Source organism: Solea senegalensis, linkage group LG12 (assembly GCF_019176455.1).
Source record: "Solea senegalensis isolate Sse05_10M linkage group LG12, IFAPA_SoseM_1, whole genome shotgun sequence".
NCBI lineage: Eukaryota > Metazoa > Chordata > Actinopteri > Pleuronectiformes > Soleidae > Solea > Solea senegalensis.
Genome location: NC_058032.1, coordinates 1,707,634 through 1,729,663, shown reverse-complemented (window position 1 = coordinate 1,729,663; position 22,030 = coordinate 1,707,634). Strand labels below are relative to the sequence as shown.

The 22,030-nt window shown below is 43.7% G+C and overlaps 3 protein-coding genes and 1 long non-coding RNA gene across 5 annotated transcripts; 2 read left to right on the top strand and 2 right to left on the bottom strand.

Moving 5' to 3' along the window:
• Positions 1-1,034: 1,034 nt before the first annotated feature.
• Positions 1,035-10,413, top strand: rest (RE1-silencing transcription factor). 2 transcript variants are annotated; one of them, XM_044039829.1, is made up of 6 exons: positions 1,035-1,190; positions 3,846-4,112; positions 4,187-4,705; positions 4,797-4,957; positions 5,050-5,133; positions 8,321-10,413. In XM_044039829.1, the coding sequence occupies exons 2-6, from the start codon at positions 3,874-3,876 to the stop codon at positions 9,940-9,942; spliced, it is 2,625 nt and encodes an 874-aa protein (XP_043895764.1). In that variant the 5' UTR covers positions 1,035-1,190; positions 3,846-3,873; the 3' UTR covers positions 9,943-10,413. The 2 variants fall into 2 exon arrangements, with proteins under 2 accessions (XP_043895764.1, XP_043895763.1); XM_044039828.1 differs by lacking the exon at positions 1,035-1,190 and adding an exon at positions 1,284-1,472.
• A 260-nt stretch (positions 10,414-10,673) lies between these two features.
• On the bottom strand, positions 10,674-14,603 carry LOC122778193 (nitric oxide-associated protein 1-like). Its single transcript, XM_044039831.1, has 9 exons — positions 14,210-14,603; positions 13,183-14,130; positions 12,931-13,095; positions 11,901-12,032; positions 11,749-11,831; positions 11,524-11,655; positions 11,313-11,429; positions 11,108-11,225; positions 10,674-11,029 (listed from the first exon to the last, which is right to left on the bottom strand). The coding sequence occupies exons 1-9, from the start codon at positions 14,403-14,405 to the stop codon at positions 10,812-10,814; spliced, it is 2,109 nt and encodes a 702-aa protein (XP_043895766.1). The 5' UTR covers positions 14,406-14,603; the 3' UTR covers positions 10,674-10,811.
• Positions 14,604-14,862: 259 nt separating this feature from the next.
• nipsnap3a (nipsnap homolog 3A (C. elegans)) lies at positions 14,863-16,944 on the top strand. The gene is made up of 3 exons (XM_044039837.1): positions 14,863-14,930; positions 16,062-16,269; positions 16,557-16,944. Exons 1-3 carry the CDS (start codon positions 14,892-14,894, stop codon positions 16,781-16,783), a joined length of 474 nt encoding a protein of 157 aa, XP_043895772.1. The 5' UTR covers positions 14,863-14,891; the 3' UTR covers positions 16,784-16,944.
• A 2,108-nt stretch (positions 16,945-19,052) lies between these two features.
• On the bottom strand, positions 19,053-21,470 carry LOC122778202. The gene is made up of 3 exons (XR_006361409.1): positions 21,277-21,470; positions 21,114-21,164; positions 19,053-19,069 (listed from the first exon to the last, which is right to left on the bottom strand). It is a non-coding gene; the product is annotated as an uncharacterized LOC122778202 (long non-coding RNA).
• Between the last annotated feature and the right edge of the window lie 560 nt (positions 21,471-22,030).

The following is a 22,030-nucleotide window of genomic DNA, read 5'->3' as shown; positions in this document are numbered from 1 at the left end:
TCACTGTCACACTCCTCTGTCACACTCTGTCATACTCACTGTCACACTCACTCTATCACTCACTGTCACACTCACTCTGTCACACTCTGCCATACTCACTGTCACACTCACTCTGTCACACTCACATACTCACTGTCACACTCACTGTCACACTCACTCTGTCACACTCACTGTCACTGTCATACTCACTCTGTCACACTCTGTCATACTCACTGTCACCTCCACTCTGTCATACTCACTCTGTCACACTCTGTCATACTCACTCTGTCACTCTGTCACACTCTGCCATACTCACTGTCACACTCACTCTGTGTCATCACTCTGTCACACTCTGTCATACTCACTGTCCACACTCTGTCATACTCACTCTGTCACACTCACTGTCATACTCACTCTGTCACACTCTGTCACTCACTCTGTCACACTCCTGTCATACTCACTCTGTCACACTCTGTCATACTCACTGTCACTCTCTCTGTCATACTCACTCTGTCACACTCTGTCATACTCACTGTCATACTCACTCTGTCACCTCACTCTGTCTCACTCTGTCATACTCACTGTGTCACACTCACTCTGTGTGTGACTATGTCATCAGGATGCAGGATCCAGATCCAGTTTTCGAGGCTGTTGTTATCGTACATATCATCACTATCACATCGTTATTATGCTGACGCTGTAATTAAAGTTGTTATCAACGGTGACATCATAGTTGTATGAACATGTCATCACTGTTGATACAGTTGTTGTGTATCTGCTCCTGGTCTCTCTCTCTCTCTCTCTCTCTCTCTCTCGCTCTTCTGTCTCTACCTCCTGTCCCTCTTGTCTTTTCTGTCCCCCCTCCTCTCCTGTGTCCATCATTTTTCCTTTCACCCCAACCGGTGGAGGCAGATGCTGCACATGTGCGAGTCTGGTCCACATTAATGCCATTGTTGTCATAAAATAATCACTTGTTGTCATTAAACATCATAACAAACATCTCTGAGGACAAAAACTACACTTCCTGATCCCTGACTGAGCGACACACTGACGTCACAGCAGTACGCCACGCCCCCGCCGCTGCTGTGGAGGAATGTGAGGAAACTTGTCGTCTCGACTTTTCTCCGCGTTTCACGATCGTCGAGGAAAAACAAAGTCTGCGGCGGACAAACGTTGACGGAACCCCGGGAGAGTGAGTGACGGAGGAGTCGGTGAGTGAGCGGGGCAGAGCGGGGCAGAGCGGGGCAGAGCGGGGCACAGCGGCGGGGCAGGGACGCGGGGCTGGGGCTGAAGTTTAGGGCAGTAAAAGTAAAATGGAGGCGGTGAGGTGGAGAAGAAGGAGGGAGGGAGGCGCTGTCCGGGGCTGATCAGGACCATGGCTAACACTCACACACTGCAGCCGCCTCCGTCTCCTCCACCACGGCCTCGAAGTGCACCAAACCTCCGTGAGAAAACATGGTTTTTAACGGTGGAGCTGACGGAGCAGCGGGAAAGTGAGCGAACAAAGTTTATTTAAACATGGAAACAACTGCTCAGTCACCGCAAAGTGTTTACAAGTGTTTAAAAGTGTTTTAAAGTGTTTTAAAGTGTTTGAAAGTGGTTCACGCTGTTCACAAAGTGCTTTCAAACTACGGTTTCACTGGCGTTTTAATGTGAGCTTCGTCTCCAGGTGAAATCACTTCCCGCTTCCTCAAGTCAAACTCCAGTCAAGTTTTTACGACATGTGCACGTTAATGCTGTGGATTACAGTCCGTGAGTTACGGTGACGTGAATAATAACGTGTTCACCGGCAGCAGCGTCGTTCATGTTCACGTCTTCTAAACAAAGTCGAAAGTTGTGTCGCTGTCGACGGAGCTGTGGTGCTGTTTCAAAATGGCGGACGCACTCATTTTGAGTGACTGAGTGAAATTTGACTCTGATCCAAACAGTCGATGTTTCATTTAGTCATCGATTATTATTCAGTGAATCCAATAATCCTCTCAGCCATGATTACATCCCACTGAATATGTGTACACAAACTTTGCTTGACACGTTAACAATGATGCTTTAATGACAACATGTAAATATAATATCACATTAAATGCTCACTTTAATCCTTATCCTTGACGTAGGAGGAGTTTGTTCACAGGTGTTACATCAGCGTCCAGGCCGCTTTCGTCTGAAAGTCCTCGAAACCAACAGGAGACACGCCCCCCCTCTCTGAAGTGCTGAAACCAGGTTCTGTCACTGATGAAGAAGAAAAACAGCAGGAACCAGGTTCTGTCACTGATGAAGAAGAAGATAAACAGCAGGAACCAGGTTCTGTCACTGATGAAGAAGAAGATAAAACAGCAGGAACCAGGTTCTATCACTGATGAAGAAGAAGATAAACAGCAGGAACCAGGTTCTTATCACTGAGAAGAAGAAGAAAACAGCAGGAACCAGGTTCTATCACTGATGAAGAAGAAGATAAGCAGGAACAGGCAGATGAAGAAGAAGAAACACAGCAGGAACCAGGTTCTATCACTGATGAAGAAGAAGAAGAAGAAAACAGCAGGAACCAGGTTGGTCACTGATGAAGAAGAAGAGAAACAGCAGGAACCGGTTCTGTCACTGATGAAGAAGAAGAACACAGCAGGAACCAGGTTCTGTCACTGATGAAGAAGAAGAAACACAGCAGGAACCAGGTTCTGTCACTGATGAAGAAGAAGAAGAAACAGCAGGAACCAGGTTCTACTGATGAAGAAGAAGAAGAAAACAGCAGGAACCAGGTTCTATCACTGATGAAGAAGAAGAAAAACAGCAGGAACCAGGTTCTGTCACTGATGAAAGCTAGAAGAAGAAACACAGCAGGAAACCAGCTCTTGTCACTGATGAAGAAGAAGATAAACAGCAGGAACCAGGTAGGTTTCTGTCACTGAGAAGAAGAAGAAACACAGCAGGAACCAGGTTCTTGCCTCACTGATGAAGAAGAAGAAACACAGCAGGAACCTGTGTTCTGTCACTGATGAAGAAGAAGAAAACAGCAGGAACCAGGTTCTCTGTCACTGATGAAGAAGAAGAACACAGCAGGAAACCAGTAGGTTCTTATCACTGATGAAGAAGAAACACAGCAGGAACCAGGTTCTGTCACTGATTGTGGAGTCGGATTGTGACGTGGAACAGTTAAAGCTGAGCTGGTTTTAATGCGGAGTGCTACGAGAGTCATGTGATAAACAGCTGATTCTGAACCATGTTTAGTAATGAAATGTAAAATCAACACAGAACATTTTACAGGAGGCGGAGCTTCACTTACTGTCTTAGAGAAATGACGCGTGAAAGACATATTTGAAGGACAAGCTGTGAGACTGAACACACACACACACACACACACACACACACACACACACACACACACACACACACACACACACACACACACACACACACACACACTGACTCACTGCTGCCTCACTGCTGCCTCCATCACTAAATTCAAATGTCTGATTTTGTCACTTCACTGTTTGAAAGCCAGCGTTCAGATTGACCTCAGTGACACAAAGTGACCACAGGAGGCAGCGGAGGACCAGCAGCTCGTGTGTGTGTGTGTGTGTGTGTGTGTGTGTGTGTGTGTGTGTGTGTGTGTGTGTGTGTGTGTGTGTGTGTGTGTGTGTGTGTGTGTGTGTGTGTGTGTTTAAAGACGTGATCATGTGACACTTCTTCTTTAATGTGTGTTGTGGCGGTTGCAGCAGCAGGGGGCGCTGGCAGCACATGTGTCAGTTTGTCATACACTTAAAAATGAGACTATCATAAATCACAGGTCCTTGAACGTCTGGACAGATGCGGGCTCCCCAGATGTGGCTGTATGTTGAGGTGCTGTCTCTGACCTTTGACCTCGTCGTTCGCAGGTGTCCGTGTGCCAGTGACGAGCTGAACATGGCCGCTCAGACGTTTTCAGATGAGATGTCGCTGATGGAGGACAGTCACAGTCTCAGTGACATGTCCAAGAACACGCCCCCCGCCCCTCAGCTGCTGATGCTGGCTAACGTGGCGGCGGTGACGGCGGTGGGCGAGGGCGGCGGCGGCGACGGCAGCACGGCCGACGAGAAGGAGATGATGGAGCTGAAGACGGTGGGATGCAGTTATTCAGACAGTGAGGACGAGAGCGTCATCAGGTGAGTGTGTCCACCTGCTTCCTCTGTCTGTCTCTGAGGACGGACGTCACCTGACCCGTGTGTCACCTGTGCAGGTACAGCTATGACGACCAGAACAACGTGGAGGTTTGTATCGTCGATTATCCCGAGTCTCCGCGTCCCGTCGGCGCTGAGGTCGTCGGTCCAAATGATTTGGGAGATGTCGAGAAGAACAAAGGTGACAGAGCTGAAGACCTGCCCCCCTGTCAGCCCCGCCCCTCCACACCTGAGCAGCAGGTCGTCAAGCGTAAAGACGACGTGAAGAAGAAGAAGCCGTTCCACTGTAAACCGTGTCACTTCCAGGCGCAGTGCGAGCGCGACTTTGTGGAACACCTCGGCAGCCACAGTGTCAGCAAGATGATGGTGGTGAACCGGGTGGAGGGGCGGAGCAAGACCAGGAGCAAGGAGGCGGAGACACCTGAGGCCCAGCCCCCTTCAGGAGGTGAGGCGGGGCCGGCGACGGCGGTGGACATCAAAGGCGTGATCCGGTGTGAGCGGTGCGGGTACAACACCAACAGATACGACCATTACATCGCTCACCTGAAGCACCACAGCAAAGAGGGCGAGGACCACAGGTAACGCCCACCGTCGTCATGACGACGTGTGATGACGTCACACCCCGGTCAGGACAATAACCCGTGTGTCTCTGTCGCCCCCTGTCTGCAGAGTGTTTAAGTGCACGTTGTGTCCGTACACCACGGTGAGTCAGTATCACTGGAGGAAACACCTGAGGAACCACTTCCCCAGTAAACTGCACACCTGCAGCCAGTGCTCTTACTTCTCCGACAGGAAGAGCAACTACATCCAGCACATCCACACGCACACAGGTACGTCCACACGCACACAGGTACGTCCACAGCCCCGCCCACATGGTCCGGTCAGCACTAACCTAACCGGTCACCTGTGCTCTATTGTCCAGGTGTGCGTCCCTTCCAGTGTCCTTACTGCAACTATTCCAGCGCACAGAAGACGCACCTGACCCGACACATGAGGACGCACTCAGGTGAGGCTGTCGCAGTGCTGCCACCTGCTGGGTCACATTTATTCATCAATAATAATCTCTGATTGTATGATTTCATAATAATTAGAGATGCACTGAAATGATTGTTCATTCTGTCTCATTGGTTTTTTAATGTTATGTTGTTGTTGTTGTTGTTGTTGTTATGGCTTTAATATAGATTATTTTTTATAGATAATATTATAGATTAGATTATAGATTATATCATAGACTATAGATCATAGATAATATTATAGATTATATCATAGATCATAGATAATATTATAGATTATATTATAGATCATAGATTATATTATAGATCATAGATTATATTATAGATTATATTATAGACTATAGATCATAGATAATATAGATTATATTATAGATTATATCATAGATCATAGATAATATTATAGATAATATTATAGATCATAGATTATATTATAGATCATAGATTATATTATAGATTATATTATAGACTATAGATCATAGATAATATAGATTATATTATAGATTATATCATAGATCATAGATAATATTATAGATTATATTATAGATCATAGATTATATTATAGATCATAGATTATATTATAGATTATATTATAGACTATAGATCATAGATAATATAGATTATATTATAGATTATATCATAGATCATAGATAATATTATAGATAATATTATAGATCATAGATTATATTATAGATCATAGATTATATTATAGATTATGTTATAGATCATATTATAGATCATAGATTATATTATAGATCATATTATAGATCATAGATTATATTATGGATCATAGAATATATTATAGATAATATTATAGATTATAGGTCATAGATTATTTTATAGTTTATAGATCATAGATAATATTATAGATTATAGGTCATAGATTATTTTATAGTTTATAGATCATAGATAATATTATAGATTATAGATCATAGATAATATTATAGATTATAGATCATAGATTATATTATAGATCATAGATTGTACTATAGATTATATTATAGATTATGTTATAGATCATATTATAGATCATAGATTATATTATAGATCATAGATTATATTATAGATCATAGATATATTATAGATCATAGATTATATTATAGATCATATTATGGATCATAGAATATATTATAGATAATATTATAGATTATAGGTCATAGATTATTTTATAGTTTATAGATCATAGATAATATTATAGATTATAGGTCATAGATTATTTTATAGTTTATAGATCATAGATAATATTATAGATTATAGATCATAGATTATATTATAGATCATAGATTGTACTATAGATTATATTATAGATTATGTTATAGATCATATTATAGATCATAGATTATATTATAGATCATAGATTATATTATAGATCATAGATATATTATAGATCATAGATTATATTATAGATCATATTATGGATCATAGAATATATTATAGATAATATTATAGATTATAGGTCATAGATTATTTTATAGTTTATAGATCATAGATAATATTATAGATTATAGGTCATAGATTATTTTATAGTTTATAGATCATAGATAATATTATAGATTATAGATCATAGATTATATTATAGATCATAGATTGTACTATAGATTATATTATAGATTATGTTATAGATCATATTATAGATCATAGATTATATTATAGATCATAGATTATATTATAGATCATATTATGGATCATAGAATATATTATAGATAATATTATAGATTATAGGTCATAGGGTATTTTATAGTTTATAGATCATAGATAATATTATAGATTATAGGTCATAGATTATTTTATAGTTTATAGATTACGTTATAGATTGATATTCATGTTTCAAAGAATAAATCAATTAAGAATCTATGAAAATATTTGGCAGGATCTCATCAAACATATCAGACAACGAGGGCGCATGCTCCTCACCTGCTGCACACGTCCTCACAGTGAGGGCCGACATGTTTCAGTGCATCACTAAAAATCACAGATTATTGTAGGACTGACACAGATGATGAGACGTGAAGGAGCCGATAACGACATTCATGATATTCATCATAAACACACATGTTATCACATGTAGTCACATGTTGTTGTATGTTTGGTCACAGTGACGTTAGAACACGGTCAGTCACCAATGAGCTCACAGCTGTGTTCCACATGTTCAACACATGACCGCTCATGTGCTGAGCGTCCAGAGCCAGAGGAGGAGACGGTGCAGCGGTGGGCTAATGCTACGCTAAAAGCTAATCAGCCTTCACCTCAACAAAACACACACACACACACACACGCGCGCGCAGTATCACAGGTGATGAGCAGAGCTGCTGTAGAGAACTGGGATGTTTATTAAACACAGATCTGCTCTCCGGAGCTCCTCCTCTCTCGTGGTTGGCTGTCGGTCACTCCTGCTGTGGCTCCGTCTGCATGGAACCAATCAGACGCTGCTGTGGGTGGAGCTATTCTGCAGACAGACGTGCGGCTGCATCAGAGCCAAAATAACCCACTTTTAAATTGATCTCTAAAAAAAAGGCAAATGGTGAAAATCAGCGTCGATGTTCGGTCGATCCCGAGTTTAAATGTTGAAAGAGTGAAGAGCAGAGTTTCAGTTTTGCGTCGTCGTGGCGACATCACTGTCTGACACTGATCAATGTTCACAGCAGAAGAATGTGATTGAATATTATTGATGTTTATTAACACAGGTGTTGTTGTTGTTGTTGTTGCTGCTGCTCTCACTGAAGCAGAGGATTAACATGGTAAAACCACACTGTCACTGCGGCTGTTTGTGTTGTTGTGTTGTTGTGTTGCTGTTGTTGTGTCTCGTGCATGTTCAGTCTCTCAGGCTCCAACAGTGAATGTAAACTTTAGTTTTCCTATAACAGAGGAAGACCTTTTCCCAACCCCAGTTTCCCTGTGTACACATATATATGTGTATACATATGTATATATAAATATATATATACACGTGTGTGTGTGTATACATGTGTATATATATATATATATATATATATATGTAAATATATATATATACATATGTGTGCACACTAACGTCAAAGACCTGTTCTGCCTGTGCTGATTGATACAGAATCAACATTAGCTGCTGCATGAATGTCTTACCTGTGTTTATGCTGCTGCTGCTGCTGCTGCTGCTGCTGCCACTGCTGCCGCCACCTCATCATAACATCTCCTCCTCTTCTGCAGGCGAGCGTCCGTTCAAGTGTGAGAGCTGTAACTACCTGGCAGCCAATCAGCACGAGGTGACCCGCCACGTCCGGCAGGTCCACAACGGTCCCAAACCTCTGTCCTGTCCCTACTGTGACTACAAGACCGCAGACCGCAGCAACTTCAAGAAGCACGTGGAACTCCACCTGAAACCACGCCAGTTCCTCTGTCCGCTCTGCAAGTACGCCGCCTCCAAGAAGTGCAACCTGCAGTACCACATCAAGTCCAGACACTCCGGCTGCAGCGTCTCTCTGGACGTCTCCAAAGTCAAACTGCGTGTCAAGAAACCTTGTTCTGATGGCACTGAGGAAAACGCCGTCACCAGAGGAAGCAAGTTAGACAATTCATCCAGCGTCGACGAGGACTTTGACATGGACGACGGCAACGAAGAGGACGAGGAGGCGTCCGTGGACTCGAGTCCCATCAATCTGTCCGTCAGAAAGAGCAGCAGGTCCAGCGAGACGCCGGACAAGGCTGCGGGGAAATCTTCCGAGAAAGTCTTGAAGACAAAGGACAAAGTGGAGCCAGAGAAGAAGATCTCAACCAGACTGAAGAAGACAGAGATCACGCCCACTGCAAGCTCCGCCCCTGCCAAAGAAATCCACACAGAAACCACTGCTGTTGTCAAGAGGAGAGTGAAGAAGGTGCCGAGTGTCCACGACCAAGCTGAGGAAGTCCACACGGAGTCTGAGAAACCGGACCAACAAAGACCCAAGGACGAAAGAACCCCGAGGCAGAAGAAGGAGGAAGACAAATCCAAGCCAGAGAAGCAAAAAGAAGAACAGAAGAACGACAACAAAAGTCTGAACAAGACCAGGAAGAGTGGATCAAAGAAGTGCGAGAAAACTCTAGAACCTGTCCAAGAGTCTCAAACCAAACCACATGAGAAGATTCAGAAGGACAAGAAGGTCAAATCAAAGGCGGTGAAGAGGAAAACAGTGGAGGCTCTGGATCTGTCCACCAAGACTTCACATGAGACACCGGCCAAGACCAGAAGACTGAAAACTGCCAGCACCACAGAGAAGGTGCAGCCAAAACCTGCTTCAGCTGTAGGTCTCAGTCCAACACAGCACAAGTCCACCGGGACAACCACGAAAAACAAGTCCACCAGGACGTCCAACAAGACGGACACAGACACGACCACTCCTGAGCACCTGCAGACAGACACACCCTCTGAGAAGACTGATGCTCCGCCCACCTGCAGCTCTGCTGCCCCCGCCTTCCTCAAACCCTCGTCCCCGCCCTCTCTGCTGCTCCCGAGCCAGAGAGTCAAACCCTCGGAGCCCGAGGACGACGAGGGGATTCACAGCAGCCACGAGGGAGGAAGTGACATCAGCGACAGCGCCTCCGAGGGCAGCGACGACTCCGGGCTCAACGGCGTCCGGTCGGGGAAGTCGTCCAACGACCCCGAGACGCCCACGGACGAGATCCCCACGCCCACGGAGCTCAAGAGTCACCTGTGCATCTTCTGTGACCGCACGTTTCCCGTGGAGGTGGATTACCGCCGCCACCTGAACCGCCACCTGGTCAATGTCTACTACATGGACCACACCTCTGAAGGTCAGGAGGCAACGCCCGTTTCCACGGAAACAGGTTTCTGATTCAAACTGTCTGAAACCAGAAGGTTCCACCAGGGGGCGCTGTCAGGTCAAAAGTTCACATCACATTTTTTCTGTCCTCACTTCCTGTTTTTGTTATTATGGAATCGTAGACGAGTAGAACTATCTTGTGTATTTTATTTTGAAAACCGTCAGTGCCTTTGACAATCATTAACGTCTGTGTTACTTTAGCCCCGCCCCCTCAGAGTCAAAACAGACGAGTCATGTTTCTGTTTGTGCAATAAACGGTCGTCACTTGACGTTCGGTCATCACGTGACACGCGTGTCTAGGAAGGAGACACGAGGAGACAGGAAGGAGAGACATGACCCCGTATTCTTCATGTCTCTCCATTATTGATTGGCAGTGGGTGGAGTCTTCAATGGTCATGTGACCGTCCTGTCGTTTTATTTTGACCAAAGTCAAAGCTGGACATTTGTGAGCAGCTCTTCAAAATAAAGGTCAAACAGACAAGACGTCAAAGCTTTTATTTTGTAATGAGCTTCAACTAACTTCCTGTTTGTTTTTTTAAATAAAGATGTTTGATTTGCTGCTGCTGTTCATTTATTTATACTGGTTTCCATGGAAACGAGGAGTTTCCACAGTGATTGATGAACTGAAAATGAACAAATGAATCGACAGTTTAAAAAGTGCATCATTCAAACATGACCATGTTTGGCTGCAGTGGGCGTGTCTTTCCTCTGACACTAAACATATTTACAATAATAATAAAACATTATATAAACGTTTTTATTTTTTTTTTACATCAAAACAAAAACTTTTACATGAGTGAACTCTGACCCCTGTTGACACACGCTGTTGTACAGGAGCAACATGTTACCATAGTAACAGTGTATTATTATGTCTGATGACATCACTTCCTGTTGTTCAGTCTCTGGGTGGACAGACCCATGTCCACCAGCGGCGGCGTCTTCATGGGTTTGTAGGCGCTCGACTTCCTCACACGTTTTCCTTTCAGAGTCACGACGTGAGGAAGCAGCGGCGGCGTCCGCACGCCGAAACCTGCCGCCGCCGGACCACGGACCTGCAGCAAGACCTCGTCTCCGTCCACCGCCGTCACAGACACCCAGCCTGGAGACACGAGGACAGAGACAAATCATTTTCCAGAACCTTCCGTTTAATCACCATCACAGTCTAATCATCAGTGACCTGCAGACGACAGTGTGATGTCAGCAGCTGCCTCCAGGTAGCCACGCCCCTTCAACCTCACATCCTGAGGAACCAACGCTGGAAACTGCTTCATGCGCTCTGACCCTCCCATAGGAACCTACACACACACACACAGACATTAAAGACAAGTTTAGATCCTGGAACTGATCTCATACAACCACACATGTGAGACCATGTGACTCACCTGCAACAGGTCGTGTCCCGCGTGTTTCTCATAAAGACTGTCGGCTTTGTCCAGACTGGTGACGTGAACGGGGACGAGACTGGACGCCATGACAGAGAACCAGCACGACTTCAGGCCCTGACAATCAATCATCAATCAAGTATCAATCATTAATCAAACAGCATCAATCAATCTTCAATCTATTCATCATCGATCAGTCCGTTAGTGTCACCTGTATGAAGTCGATCCTGGCCACGCCCCCCACGAACAGCGAGCTCCCGGGCTTCAGGACGAAGGTGCGCGGGACGATGGCGCGAGCAGGAACCACTGACCTCACTTCCTGTTCTGTCAGCAGGTCCAGGATCTGGGCGAGAGACACAGAGAGAAAGGGAGAGATTATTCTGGCTCCTCCTACTCCGACTCTCACACGTAAGGGGGCGGAGTCAACAAGTCTCACATCGTCCTCCTTCATGATGCCCGGCGTGTCGTACAACCAGTGAGCGTCCTTCACATCGTTCAAGGTCGAGGCCTGGCTGACACCTGAGAGGTCAAAGGTCACAGTCAGAGGTCAGCCATTCAGAGAGAGAGACACCGCACCTGTGACCTCACCTGTCGACACCTTATCATCATCATCATCATCATCATCATCTTCATCCTCGCCAAACGCCAGACGATCCGGATCAAACTGGATCTCACCAGCGGTGGATCTGACGTCTGCACGGAACGTTTGACCCACACGACCTCCAGAAAACACACAAACACACACACAGTTAAACAAAGACACACACACACACAGTTAAACAAACACACACACACAGTAAAACAAACACACACAGACACAGTTAAACAAACACACACACACAGTTAAACAAACACACAGTTAAACAAACACACAGTTAAACAAACACACAGTTAAACAAACACACACAGACACAGTTAAACACACACACACACACAGTTACACACACACACACACTGTTACACACACACACACACGCACAGTTACACACACACACACAGTTAAACAAAGACACAAACACACACAGTTAAAACACACACACACAGTAAAACAAGCAAACACACACACAGTTAAACAAACACACACACACAGTTAAACAAACACACACACACACACACACACACAGTTACACAAACACACAGTTACACTCACACACAGTTAAACAAACACACACACACAGTAAAACAAACAGACACAGTTAAACAAACACACACACACAGTTAAACAAACACACACAGACACAGTTAAACAAACACACACACACACACACAGTTACACACACACACACACACAGTTAAACAAACACACACAGACACAGTTAAACAAACACACACACACACACACACACAACACACAGTTACACTCACACACAGTTAAACAAACACACACACACAGTAAAACAAACAGACACAGTTAAACAAACACACACACAGTTAAACAAACACAGACACAGTTAAACAAACACACACACACACACACACACACACACAGTTACACACACACACACACACACAGTTACACAAACACACACTCTCTGTGTTCTCTGTGATTTTTTAAAAATGCTTTACAAATAAAGTTGGATTGGATAACCATAGCAACGCCCCCCTCCCCCCCACTTACCCACAAAATAGCCCTGCCTCCTGAACTCTTGCAGTCTCCGCCTCTTGTCCTGTGACAGCTGGTCATCTGTGGGCGTGGCCTCCTCCCTCAGCCGTTGCTGGCGGCGGAACATTCTGTACGCCGTCGGGTTAGCAATGGGAAACTTGAGCAAGTTCAGAGTGGTTCCTGAAAAACACACGATGACATCATCACACCTCATCAGTGACATCATCACACCTCGTCAATGACATGGTGACAGTGGGCTGGTCTCACCGGGCCATGGCGAGATGGTGGCCTTGTGGACGGCGTCCTCGGCGTTGGACCTGCACAGATCGGACATGAGCAGCGTGTTGAAGAGTGTGGACTTGCCCGCGTTGGCCACGCCCACCAGGTAAACATCGCCTTTGTACTTCCAGGAGCGCTGCAGGGCGGAAACCAGCGCCTCCACGCCGTAGCCCGTCTTGGCGCTGATGAGGTGGATGTCGGTGACCTGGCTCCCGAAGCCCGCCTCCTGACAGTAAACCGCCAGCTGACGCTTGATCCGCCGCAGGAACCCGGGCGAGTCTCCGGGCAGAAGGTCGATCTTGTTGCCGAGGACGACCACGTGTTTATTGGCGCCGATCAGCTGTGGCAGGTCGGGGACGATGGAGTCCGGGAGGTCGAGGAGGTCAACGACGAGAAGAACCAGCGCTCGGTGGGGGCGGAGCTTCTGCACTACAGTGCGGTATTCGTCTCTGGACACCTGCAGGTGGAGCGCCTTCTGGTGGTGGGTGAGCAGGTGGCAGCGCTGGCAGGTGGCTCCGCCCAGTCGCCCCTCCCGCAGCAGCGCCTTGTATTTCTCGCTGGGCACGTACCCGGGGGCGTGGAGCGCCGTGCAGTGCAGAACGGCACCGCAGCCCGAGCAGCAGGTGTCGCTCATGGGCTCGTCCGCGTCGGGTGTCCCGAAGATTTTGTGCACGCCTTTAGGCTCCGCCCTCTTCTTCTTCATCTTCTTGGTTTTTGAAGCCACGAGGTTTTCGTCAAGCGGAAAGTCCACGTCCTGGAACTGGATCAGAGCCTCGGGCTCCGCCTCCTTCAGGTTCCTGCCCCTCAACACCTGCAGCTGTTGCTTCAGAGACCTCAGCTGTTTGTGGGGGGCGGAGGCAAGGGGTGGAGCAGAGGAAGCCAGGCTCAGCTGGTGCAGCAGGTCTTTCTCTTTCTGACCTGGGTCGACCTCTGGAGCTGAAGGTCAGAGGTCACAGACATCTTCAGTGCTGTGTCACTGAGGTCACATGTGTAAACAGGAAGTGAACAGTCTCACCTGTCACGTCCACGAACACAAACTCTTCCTCCAGGTTCGGGTCTACGGTGCAGCTCCGAAATCTTCCTCCGTGTCTGCTGCTCAGCCGCCGGCTCAGACCCGGACCCGGACCCGCGGCCGGTACCGCAGCGGAGAACCGACAGAGTGGGTGGAGCCACACACGAGACACTCGGAACAGCTGAGACACGTGAGCCATGGTTCGGGTCCAAACAGTTCACCGTAAAGCTTAAACACGCGCCCGCAGCTCTGCCTCTGTGTGTGTGTGTGTGAGAAGGAGAGCGACTTCCTGGACGGAAGTGACGTCAAAGTCGTCGTCTGTTGAAAAAAGGAACACAGAATCTTTTATTTTGTCGTGATCGATAAGATGATGACGTCAGAGATTAATAATGTTGTTTTGTTGATCGATTTTTCGACTAAAACACTGATTAATAAAGTTTCAGACGAACAAACGCCATGAGGAGGCGGTGTTCACAGAGAAGCGTTTCCGGTACATCATTTCCGGCTTCGTCTGAAATCTCGAATTCTCAAGTCAGTTCAGTTTTGTCATGTTAAGACTCACGAGCTGTTTTCTGAAGAGAGGAGGAGCTGCGCGTGCTGCACAGGTGAGACACGCGCGCGTGCACACACACACACACACACACATCTTAAACAATGGAAACGTGAGAACGCGAAGAGCAGACAAATGTCCTCGTTGTCTTGGACCGACCTTAGTGAACCTGAGGTCACTGACACACACACACACACACACGCACGGACTCACTTGAGCTTACTTGATAATGTCAGCACAACGATTTTATTGTTGGTTTGTTGTTGTCTATTGTTGTTAGTGTGTTGTTGTTGTTAGTTTATTGTTTTTAGTGTGATGTTGTTAGTTTGTTTGTGTTAGTTTATTGTTGTTAGTGTGTTGTTGTTAGTGTGTTGTTCTTGTTTGTTTTTGTTGTTGTTGTTATTGTTGTTAGTGTTATTTGTTGTGTGTTGTTAGTTTGTTGTTGTTAGTGTGTTTGTGTTAGTTTGTTGTTGTTGTGTTGTTGTTATTTATTTGTTGTGTTTGTAAGTATTTGTGTTATTTTTTTATTGTTAGTTGTTAGTGTTGTTGTTTGTTGTGTTGTGTTAGTTGTTGTTAGTGTTGTTTGTTGTTAGTTGTTGGTGTTAGTTTTGTTGTTGTTAGTGTGTTGTTAGTGTTGTTGTTGTGTTTGTTGTGTTAGTGTGTTAGTGTGTTTGTGTTGGTTAGTTGTTGTTGTTAGTGTGTGTGTTGGTTTGTTGTTAGTTTGTTAGTTGTTGTGTGTTATTATTGTTGTGTTTGTGTTATTGTTGTTGTTATGTGTTTTGTTGTTTGTTGTTGTGTTGTTTGTGTTGTTAGTGTGTTATTGTTAGTTTTAGTTTATTGTTGTTAGTTTGTGTTAGTTTGTTGTTGTTAGTGTGCTGTTGTTTAGTTTGTTTTAGTTTATTGTTGTTATGTTAGTTGTTGTTATTGTTTGTGTTAGTTTATTGTTGTTAGTTTGTTTGTGTTAGTTTATTGTTGTTAGTGTGTTTGTGTTGTGTTTGTTGTTATTGTGTTTGTGTTGTTTGTTTATTGTTGTTGTTAGTGTTGTTAGTTAGTGTTTGTTAGTTTATTTTTATGTTTGTGTTATTGTGTTATGTTGTTTGTGTTGTTGTTGTTGTTGTTGTTGTTAGTTTGTTGTTGTTAGTGTGTTTGTGTTAGTTTGTTGTTTTTATTTTATTGTTGTTAGTTTGTTGTTGTTAGTTTATTGTTTATTTATTTACCAAACCCAGTGAAATAATGTTTAGTTTGAATAGTAAGTCAGTTTTCTTGTCAGAGTGAGACGTCTGTCCTGTTGTCTCCTCTCTGCAGCCATGTGTGCGTCTGTCCACTGGTCCACAGCGGGAACACAAAACCTTCTACGAGTTCCGCACCTACTGTCTCCGCCCAGACCAGAACGCCTCCTTCCTGAAACTGACCAATGAGAAGATCCACCTGCGCACCTCCCACTCACAGCTGATTGGGTACTGGAGTGTTGAGTATGGAGGCTTGAACCAGGTTTTCCATATATGGGAGTACGGTGAGGTTTAATTCATGTTCATGTCAAAATGATGAGTCAGCTTGATCAGGGATGAAGAACATCATTGTAACAATCCAGAGACAATCCAGAGTTTCCATTGTGTCTCTGCTTCCATCACAAAGATGTTCACTTGTGTGTCTTTCATAAAGTGGGCGGGTCTGTAAAACCTTTCATCTCCGAGCCACGGACGCTGTCGCACAATTCTTTGATAGTTCATCATCGTGTCTCTTCACCATTCAAATGTTGAAGCTCCTCCTCCTTCTTTGTCATGTGACCTCTGACCTCAGAGAGCTATGCCCAGCGGGCGGCGGTGCGGGCGGCGCTTGCTCAGGACGACACATGGATCTCAGAATACATCTCCAAGGCCACGCCCATGATGACAAGTCAGGACAATGAGGTCACCTACCTGGTTCCCTGGAGCAACCTGCAGAGGGCGCCACAGGAGAATGGTAACCCCCGCCTCCTCATGTCAGTAACACAGAGGACGGTAAGCCCCGCCTCCTCATGTCAGTAACTCAGGAGGACGGTAAGCCCCGCCTCCTCATGTCGCTAACACAGGAGGACGGTAAGCCCCGCCTCCTCATGTCGGTAACACAGGAGGACTGTAAGCCCCGCCTCCTCATGTCAGTAACACAGGAGGACGGTAAGCCCCACCTCCTCATGTCGCTAACACAGGAGGACGGTAAGCCAAAAGTCATAGTATAGCATGCCGTCAAAAATTGCTCAAAAAAGTCATAGTAAGGTATGTCATCCAAAATGTGACAAAAAAGTCATAGTATAGTATGTCGTCTAAAATGAGACAAAAAAGTCATTGTATAGTATGTCGTCAAAAATCGCTCAAAAAAGTCATAGTATAGCATGTCGTCCAAAAATCGCCAAAAAGTCATAGTATAGCATGTCAGCCCAAAAATCGCTCAAAAAGTAATAGTATAGCATACGCCCAAAATCGCTCAAAAGTCAGAGTATAGCATGTCGTAAAAATCGCTCAAAAGTCATAGTATAGTATGTCAGCCAAAAATCGCCAATACAGTTATATATAGCATAGTATGTCGCCTAAAATCGCCAAAAAGTCATACTAAGGTCATCCAAAATGTGACAAAAAAGTCATAGTATAGTATGTCGTCTAAAATGAGACAAAAAGGTCATTGTATAGCATGTCGTCTAAAATGAGACAAAAAGGTCATTGTATAGCATGTCGTCCAAAATCGCTCAAAAAAGTCATTGTATAGTATGTCGTCCTAAATGTGACAAAAAAGTCTTGGTATAGTAAGTCGTCCAAAATCGCTCAAAAAAGTCATAGTATAGCATGTCGTCAAAAATCGCTCAAAAAAGTCATAGTAAGGTATGTCATTCAAAATGTGACAAAAAAGTAATAGTATAGTATGTCGTCTAAAATTAGACAAAAAAGTCATAGTATAGTATGTTGTCAAAAATCTCTCAAAAAAGTCATAGTATAGCATGTCTTCCAAAATCGCTCAAAAAAGTCATAGTATAGTATGTCGTCCAAAATCGCTCAAAAAAGTCATTTTATAGTATCTCTTCCAAAATCTCTCAAAAAAGTCATACTATAGTATGTTGTCTAAAATCGCTCAAAAAAAGTCATACTTTAGTATGTCGTCCAAATCTTGACATAAAAAGTGACTTTGCGTTCATTTTTGAGGGGGTTAATGAATAAATGGTAAGACTATTGAGTGAGCGAGACAATGAAGTCAGAGAACATCAAGTACCATGAGCAGTCCTAGTTTTATTTCTGTTTCCTGTGTAATTTTACTACCTACAGTATTTACCTCATTATCTTAAAGTAAGTAATGTCAATTTGCTTTGGAATGGGTCTTTATTTATAAAATGTTTTATTATTACATTTCTGGTCTGGAGGTCCGATGATGTTCTGACTATATTTCCATCTGAACCCTGAGGTGTTTTTGGACATTCAGGTCCCTCCACTTTAATTTTTCAGTGAGTCAAGCACTGTCGAGCACTTTTCCCCTCTCCCGACGTCGCCTCACAGCGAGAAGGTTTGAGCCTCAGGACTTCTGCCAAGGCTGTACTTCATTACACTTTAATAAACTCCTGCTTCTGTGTCATGTTCTCTGTGAATTGTGTGTTGTTTACAGTGGACAAGCTTTGGTCTCTGCATGCTGTACACCTAAACCTATTTATGCATTTTCATTTCATATTTTAGTTGATTATCATTATTATTATTATTATCATTATTATTATTATTATTATTATTATTATTATAATAATTTTCCTTAATATAATTAAATCCCCTTTACTTTGCAAGTTCCACTGAGTTGTTTAAATGTTCAGTGTGTAAAAAATGATGATGATTTATTGACATAAATTGAATATACTACCCATACATATGAATGTATGGGTATGGGTACAAAGAGTGTAGAATTAGTTTAAAATAAAAGCAAATGTTTCTTTTCTAGATAAACTATCACCAACAAAGGAGAACAACATACTTTTTGGTACATGAAGGCCACCGTAGTTCACCTTGTTGCTATAAACTGCAGTCTCATCCTCATTAACGTACCAATAGATGCTGCTAATGTTTCACACGCTGCACCTTTATGTCTCTCATTTGGTTCATTCGTTCAACATTTCTCTCAACACAGTCGGAATTGTAGTTTATTTATCTACAGAGCAGGTGACTCACAACAATTGGTACGTTTAATTAAAACTGAATAAAAACAACCTCACCTTTCCTAAGATGCGCGGCGCTCCTGTTGCCAAAGATTGTGATGAATTTTTCCTCGTCTGTGCCAAACTTGCCTTCACCAGCAGCATACAGGTCCTAAACACGAACACACACACACACACACACAAAGTGAGGACACATCATAGACATAATGCATTCCCTAGCCCCTTACCCTAACCCTTAACCTTAGTGCTTAAACTTAATTCTAACCCTACAACCAGGTCTTAACCCTGAAAAAGCCCTTTAAAGGTTTTGGGGTCCAGAAAAAATGTCCCCACAAAGAAAGGTTTCTAAGTTTTGTGGAACCCACAGAGATATAAATACAAATAACACAACTATGTGACTAAACCTATCCCTTAACTTATCCCTTAACCTAATTCTAACCCTAAAACCAGGTCTTAACCCTCAAAAAGCCTGTTAAAGTTGTAGTGGACCAACTGAAATGTCCCCACAAAGAAAGGTTTGCTTGACAATTGGACATTTCCTAACCCCTTACCCTAACCTTAAACATCACAACTAAATACCTAACCTTAACCCTTACCTTAACCTAAACCCAATTCTAAGCCAGGTCTTAACCCTAAAAGTCCATAAAGTTGTGTGGCACAGACAAAATGGCCCCACAAAGATTGTTTTGTAAATTTGGACCTCACAAAGACATGAATACAAACACACATGGAAGGATTTGACAGTGGTGAAATGACAGAGCTGATGTGAAACTTTGTTTGTGTGTGAAAACAACGAGAATATTATTCTTTTTTTCCCCCTTTTCTCTGCTGTTAAAGAGAATTTCTGCATTCCAGGACCAAACATTTCCCTTCATTATTAAATATAAATAACAGAATTTACACTATTGATTAATCCTTAGTGTTGGTGCTCAATATCAGAGAGGAGAAATGCTTTATGAGCCTGTTCCTCCTGAAGGTTAATGAATTTATCCCATCGACAGACTCGGTCAAAGTTTTTGGTTTCACAGCACTTTGACGAGCAGCCGATCAAATCCTCGACCAAATGACATTTAAAAGAAGACGGTGCAATAAAGATAAATCTATTACAGAGAGCAGCAGTGATCTGCTTTCTGATTTCTCCACATTTATGCTTTTCTTTGACGGCCCATATTTCTTTTGCTCTTCATGAATGACGAACATTGTCTTTGTGTCACAGATTTAATAATTGCTCTTTTAAACATACAGTGTGTAACATTTGGGGATTTTTTTTTCCCTGAATTTGAATAAAACTACAAGTATGTTTGTATAAGTGTAAAATAAAAAATCATCAATTTCAGTGCATGAAGTGGGGAAAAAATAAGTGCCAGTACATTATTAAGTCATTACATTTTAGAAAATCTTAAGTAAATAAAAGATTATGTTAGTGATGTTTACAGCATCTATTGAAACATTTAGTCCGTATTAAAATAACTAAAAACTGGACTTGTGTTTCACATTTTGCCAACTTGTATATTAAGAGTATCCATAGCTTTTAAACTTTTTAAATGTGGTGTCCTGTTATGATGCTTAAAAAACACTCTTAATCATAGATATTGGTTTTCTTCTTCTTCTTCTTTCTCTGGCTTGTGGCCACGGCAGATCATCTGCCTGATCGATTTTGTTTTTGTTTAACAATAAAAATAAAAACGCTTGAAACAAACACTAGACTCTAAAATTTCACAGAGTGCTGGCTCGTACTTCAAGCACTGCAGAGGTTTTTGATATGAGAAAACCACCATAACTGTGTTTGTCACAAGCTGTGATCTCACATCAGATGTCACTAACGGCGCTTTTCCACTACACAGTTCCAGCACGACTCGGCACGACTCGGCACGACTCGGCACGGCTCGATTCTACTCGCTCTGGTATCGTTTTCCATTCCGATAAAGTACCTCCTCAGCTTTTTAACTGATCTGCAGTTCGGTTTGATTCTTGTGTCGGACGTCGCGCTCGTGACTCTTCCAGTAACAACACTCTCTCTGACCAATCAGTTGCCGGCAAATCTGTGCACGTCACATTTTAGTGTCGGCTCAGCTCGCTGGGGAACCTCGTCAGAGCTGGTACTATCCCGAATGGAAAAGCAAAAAAATGGAGTTGAGCCCAGCGTAGTGGAAAAGCGCCGTCATTCTTCCACACTTTTAGGTGACTCTTCTTACCTTAGCGTCTTTCTCGATCTTACCCTCGTCAACCTTCTCCTCTCTGCTCCCCTGACAGACAGACAGACAGACAGACAGGTGGACAAACAGAAAAGCAAAAGTAGGTTAGTGTGGACGAGTGAGTCTGAGCCTCTCTCATCCCCCTGAAGATTAAATTACCCACCAAGTGTCCCAGAACCACAGAGATTACATTTCTGTCTGTGTAGCAAAAAACACATTATAGAAACCAACTGGAGTGTGTTGCCATGACGTCCCCCCGTCCTCCTGTCCCCCCGTTCCTCCGTCCTCCCGTCCCCGGGCTCACACTTAAACCTCATGACTTTGTAATGGCGTCACCAGAGGTTCTCATTATCAGTGTCTCTACCTGCAGCAGGATCACCAGGAGTCTCTGATAGTTCCCTGAGGTGTCGTCGCAGACATCTTTCTCCAGCTTGCTGCCAAACTCTGGGGGGAAAGAAGAGAAGAAGGAGGCGGAAGATTGCTTCACACTTCTTGGTCGCAACACTCACTAATGGATGCAATCAACCCCAGCTGAGGGTCTGTCTGCAGGAGGATCTCTGACAGTTGGCGGAGGGTTCAACGTGGTCACATTCTGTTTCATTGTGGTTTGTGGATGTTTTTGTAGAGTTAATGAGAGAAAAGTGGACTCAATGATTTAAAGACTGAACTCTGGCTGTGTTATTCTGTATAAGTCAATTATTGTTACCATTTCAGTTTGTTTTTTGAATTCTAACGGCAGAAAAACAATCATTAAATCCTACTGCCCGTGTATTTCTAACATTTAAGACTTACACAAAATTGATTGAAGATCAATTATTTTCATGATTTATGAACTCAGTGTCTTTTAATACTTTTTATGGATCAATGGCAGAAGTCCCAAACTTGAAATTCTCCAATCCAATCCAAATGTGCTACAT